The following is a 5,290-nucleotide window of genomic DNA, read 5'->3' on the forward strand; positions in this document are numbered from 1 at the left end:
AAAAAAAAAAAAAAAAAGGGGCCTGCTCCATTCGATTCACTGGAAACCCCCAAAAATCGCTGAAGAACGAACGCCTCTTGAGCTCAGATAGGGTTTTAGGTAAGCGAAGAGACCCCTTCTCTACTTTAGGGTTTTCCTTTTTTCCCGCCGGCGATTCGTTCGGAACGCTTGAGCGACTCCTTCTCTTTCGATTATTCTATTGAAATTTCTTTATCTAGGTTTTGGATTTACGAGTTTCGCTTTCCTTTTTTTTTTTCCAGATTTCTAGAGATAAATTTATGGCGACAGCTGAAGGAGGAGAACCGGAATATGAGAGTGATCCAGAGGAGTTGAACCGCTCATTGGCGAGGAGGAGGAGAGAAGCCAGTGATGACGACAGTGATGTTGCTGATGATAGAGATGTTGTTAATAATCAGAGGGCTGAGATTGATTCCGACATATCTGATGAACAGATTGGTGCTGTGAAGTATGATAATGAAGCAGATGGGGAGGATAGTTTAGATGAGGAGGAGGAGGAGGATGGGGAAGGTGTTGCGGTTGATAATGACGAGAGGAGTAGTGTGGTGAAGGAGGCTGGTGATTTGGTTGGGGAGGATGAAGAAAAGGAGAAGCAACATGCTGCTGTGCCCACTGGTGGAGCTTTTTATATGCATGATAACAGATTTCAGGACTTGTCTGCTCGTGGTAACAGGTAAACTCTTCTCTTGTACTGTGTGTTACTTTTTACAACTTTCTCATATATATATATATATCCATCAGTGTCTTACTATGTGAGTGAGGTAGGCTTTGTGTAAAGTAGGTACCACCTTCCTTATGAAATTGCATTCATAGAGAGATAATAGGCTGAAAGGTGGAGTTTAGTGGCCTCTTAAGGCAACTTATTATCATGTAATCCATGTAGTATGAAGGGATTGATTAGCTGCATTGGGGTTGATTTGGCGTTGTTCATGCTATTGGGACCGGGAGAAAATTCTGAATACTAACTAGCTCCTCCTGTCAACATTCTGTCTGTCAGTTCATTGATATAATCCTTATTTTGCTTTCTTAGGCGAACTCGTGGTGGAAGGAGACCGTGGGAATCTGGAGAGGAAAGAAAATGGGGACATGACAAATTTGAAGAGATGAATACTCGGGATAAAAATTATGATGTACCGTTTCTGTCTATGCTTTTTATAACTATTTTAGATCACTCTATCTCTTAATGTATATAGCATGTATATGTCACAGATATTTGCTTTTGTTTTATTTATTTATTTTCCATCTCTTGTTGGTTTTACGTTCTTAATTGTATAGTTGACTGATTGCACAATGTATTTTCAGCAGAGGACTTCTAGAGGCCGATTCAGAGGTCGAGGTCGGGGTCGGGGCAGGGGACAAGAGCGTGGAAACGCTAGAGGGAGCAGTTCTAACGCATCAACCAGTAACGGACAGCAAATTTATCTTCCTAAAGCTGTCACACAAGGGAGAGGTGCCAGAAAATTTGAGACTCCCCTGACTAAGGGAAATCAAGCACATTCCGAGCAAAGCAAACAGTGAGTTCTTATATTTTGTTTTCTGTAGTTGAGTGAAGGTTTTATCTCTAATATAATATACTTGTGTTTTGATTTTTAGGTTTCGAAATTCTAATGGGTCACAAAACTCCCATGAGAAACTGTCCAACCTTGATTCAAAACGTTCACCAGCTGCCCCTGCTAAAACCGGGAATGAAGGTGCAAATGCCAGAAAGAATGTAGCTGTTTCAAGTTTAAAGAATGTAGCTGTTTCAAGTTTAAGTTCCGCTTCTCCTCCATTTTATCCTTCAGTGCCCTCCGGTAACTCGGTACATGGTATACAAGTTGGTATGGAAGGACTTCACATGAATGAAAGTGCCGCACCTTCTGGGAAGAAGTATAGGAATACAAAAGCTGCTTTTTCACCAGTTTGGACTGCCAAGGCTTCTCAGTCCACGGGTCAAGGTAAAGGGGCACCTGTTACTGAAAATGTGTTTTACCCGAAAGCTCATAGTCAAGGTGACAGATATTCATCACCATTGCAACTGAATGGAGATTCAAAAGGCACAGGCGGCCAAAGCTATATTAAACCTTCCGGTCAGGGTTATGATCAGGATTCTGCTGTTATCAGATCCTTGTCTTCCTCTCCACAGAAAACTAGCTCATTAAGAAATCAATTTCCTCATGGTGAAATAGAATCTGCGTCGGAAACAGGTGCATCGATTGGCAAGGGAAAAGGGACTCTCCGGCCTAGTGGTGGAAGTGGCTCCTTTATGTATAATGGATCTCAAATGATGGGGCGAGCAGAAAGCCTGCCATCTGCTGACAATTCTACCTTCCCTACTTTTCTGCCTTGTAAGTTTTTTGAATGACACTTTTTCTCCTGAGTCACTTGCCCTGGTTTTCCATGAATACTTTTTTCAGAGTCTTGCCCTACCAACTTGGGAATTATCTGCTTGCTAGTATTTCCTAAATTTTTACATTATATTTGATGATCAAATTCAAATGCAAATGCAGTTATGCAACTTGGTGGTCAGCATGGTGGGGTTCCGGCTTTTGGAATGGCTTATCCAGGATACGTCCAGTCTGAAGATGGTGTTAGAAATCCGGAGATGACATGGTATGCGTACTCCTCCCCCTTCTCGATGAACTTTTTGGATGTTAGTTTCAGAAGTTCTTGGTTGTAAGCATTTCAAAGAATTACATATCGTGACTATTGTTAGCTGGGTTTGCTTGTTTTTCGTGATTTCATATGCTGTCCCACTTAATTAACATAGTGTGGGTCTACATTCTGGAGGAAAAAAAAACCTGTGAAAGCGTACTATCATTAGGATGGTTACTTTGATTTGGGATAGCGTGCTGTTTGTATGCTCTAGGCTCTTCCATCTTTCTAGTTCCTGATTTTGCTCTACTGAGATTCGTTTATATGATTGGCAGGATGCCCATTTTGGACGGTCCAGGAGCTTTAGGGGCTTCATTCAGTCCACCATATGTGGCTAACCAAGCACACAAGCTAGCGTTATCTTCCTCGTTAGGATCCTCCAGGTTTGGAGATTAATTTTCTTTCTTCACTATAATTCTAATAATCAAAACAATGTGAATACTATGTAGAGCTTCAAATAACGCAAATCCTCCTTCAAATGCTTGGCACATTATCTATTTATATTTGCAAAACATGTACTTTTGCTTGCTTAATCCATTTTCATTTTGCAGCAGAGAGAATAGTACAAATAACCTTATTGACCTGGAGAATCCCATGGAGAGGCCTGGTTAGTCATTTTGCAATGTTATAATTCTAATGGTTATGCATGAGGTGTTTGTGTGTCATGCTTGCTAGGGGATATATTTACATTTATTGGATTTTATATGGAAAATGGCAAAGAGAGTGGACCTTTTCTTTTGGTTGCCTTAGAAGAAAGAAATCATAGTGGAAGATCTTGTGGTTGGGTGTGATGGATAACTAGTACAGATAAAATATATATGATGAATGTTGTTTTACCATGCACGACTTATGAAAATTGTCTGTTCTATTAAAATCACAAAATTCTTTTAGCTTTAAGCTACTTTCCTTCTTCTATGTAGAGGTCACAGAGAGTGGGTCACGACAGCAAAGCAACAACCCTAGCAAGCAGCCTCGTAGGTGAGTTCTTGAAGTTGACCTCAAAACCTACTCTTGTAAATTGATCATTAGTTGATTAAGAATCGTTTAAGACTATGAACCATGATGCATTATGTCTACGGATTTGACTTTCAGTAACTGCATTCATTGACCTAAGGTCGTCATATAAAAAAATTCTTATAGAGCAAGTTTTGTGGAATATGACCCTATCATGAGAAAGAATATCTGCTTGGTGTATATGCAGGTACTCGGAGATGAGCTTTAGCAAGTGATAACATCTGTGAGAATATAAGAAGAGGGTTTAGGGACTCCTTGGCGCAGGGCTATGTTGCTTTTCCAAGGTTCGTTACAGGGCACTTTCAGGCAGCAACTGTTCCTAAAAATCTTTGGTAAGTGATTCAAAACTGTATTTTAATTACGGTGGATAGTAACAGAGTAATAGGAAGTGAATGTTGGATTGTGCTTCTTGTTGTTGCAGTTTTATGAGGGAGGGAAAGAATTAAAAACAATACTACGACTACTACTAGCAAATAGAATGGAGAAGGAACGTGGTGGTTCATATAAAAGCTATGGGCATCTATGTATTTGTGTGTTTCGTATTTTCGGTCATCTGCTTGTTTGGTTTTACGCTGTTTTCAGGAAAGTAGTTGTCCTAAGCCTTGGCCAGCCTGTTTGGTGTGTCTTTTTTTTCTTTCCAAGAATCTAAATCTAAATACTACTCTATTTGAACATGTAAATATACGTTGCGATGGTATTTGACGTTTTTTCACCCATAAGAGTTTGCATAAATCTTGCGACAATTACAATAGTAGCTTTGCTTCAGAATTTTGGAAACTCATAAATCTGGACCAATTTGAATGCTGTTTGCTTAGATGCTGAATCAAAACCTCTGAATGCTGAATCAATTTGAATGCAGAACATGTGCTGAATCAATTTCAATGCTGAACATGTGATCTACTCATTACGGTAGTTCAGCCGTTAGGAGATCGAGCCAAATCAAAACCTCTGAATGGTCCTTAGAGGTTAGAGGTTTACGGTTTTAAACAGCTGAGTCACTAAAGGATTTGATTTCGAACCGAGCATAGTTTGGACAGCTTTAGTGCGTCCCTACCGGATTCAGACTCCACATTTTAGGAACTTTTTGCTATGTACTCAAATGTGATCCAACGAACAGGCCACGAACTCAGAAACAAAACATATAATAGCTACAAAAATTTACAACACAACGGGCCAAGCTACATCGAGAGTGCACCATACGAATAAAAGCAGCCAACTAGCTAATCCCAAGAAGAAAATGAGTTAAGAAGATATACTCTGCTTCGCAAGAAGCTTTATTTTGTTAACCTCATCAAACCCACTTATCAGATCATGCACAAACTGACGGCAGTTGATGGTACTACCCAGCCGCATCGTTTGTAAGTCGAAACTTGTTCTTCCTCCTCCTCTTCTTTGCCACAATCACAAACCCTTCATCTCCATTTGTCTCATTTGCGTTTGCTCTACTCTCCTCTTCTCTACTATATACTATCTCAGTTGCAGCACTATCCCTTGAGGTATCTCCTGACTCGGCTTTTAGGCAACTGATGGGGTCAACAGATACACTTGCATCTTCACCTGCATGTTGAGAGCTATTCTGCACGGATCTCCTCGGAACAAACTCTGGTGCATCTGGATTCATGCT

General features: G+C 40.3%; 1 protein-coding gene and 1 pseudogene across 3 annotated transcripts; one reads left to right on the top strand and one right to left on the bottom strand.

The window, feature by feature from the left end:
* Positions 7–4,382, top strand: LOC104740215. 3 transcript variants are annotated; one of them, XM_010460749.1, is made up of 11 exons: positions 7–99; positions 261–691; positions 1,049–1,148; positions 1,321–1,532; positions 1,612–2,345; positions 2,508–2,610; positions 2,928–3,035; positions 3,204–3,259; positions 3,573–3,630; positions 3,854–3,998; positions 4,088–4,382. In XM_010460749.1, the coding sequence occupies exons 2-10, from the start codon at positions 279–281 to the stop codon at positions 3,879–3,881; spliced, it is 1,812 nt and encodes a 603-aa protein (XP_010459051.1). In that variant the 5' UTR covers positions 7–99; positions 261–278; the 3' UTR covers positions 3,882–3,998; positions 4,088–4,382. The 3 variants fall into 3 exon arrangements, with proteins under 3 accessions (XP_010459051.1, XP_019091393.1, XP_019091392.1); XM_019235848.1 differs by having other exon boundaries at positions 3,207–3,259; XM_019235847.1 differs by having other exon boundaries at positions 1,324–1,532.
* LOC104740216 overlaps positions 4,976–5,290 on the bottom strand; it is a 9,463-nt pseudogene continuing 9,148 nt past the window's right edge.

This window comes from Camelina sativa, chromosome 14 (assembly GCF_000633955.1).
Source record: "Camelina sativa cultivar DH55 chromosome 14, Cs, whole genome shotgun sequence".
NCBI lineage: Eukaryota > Viridiplantae > Streptophyta > Magnoliopsida > Brassicales > Brassicaceae > Camelina > Camelina sativa.

Bases quoted from the DNA above. Each gene is read 5' to 3' on its own strand.
- LOC104740215 (XM_010460749.1), top strand. From the start codon at position 279: ATGGCGACAGCTGAAGGAGGAGAACCGGAATATGAGAGTGATCCAGAG. The intron at 692-1,048 runs GTAAACTCTTCT...TTGCTTTCTTAG, and splicing joins TTGTCTGCTCGTGGTAACAG to GCGAACTCGTGGTGGAAGGA. The intron at 2,611-2,927 runs GTATGCGTACTC...TATGATTGGCAG, and splicing joins AGAAATCCGGAGATGACATG to GATGCCCATTTTGGACGGTC.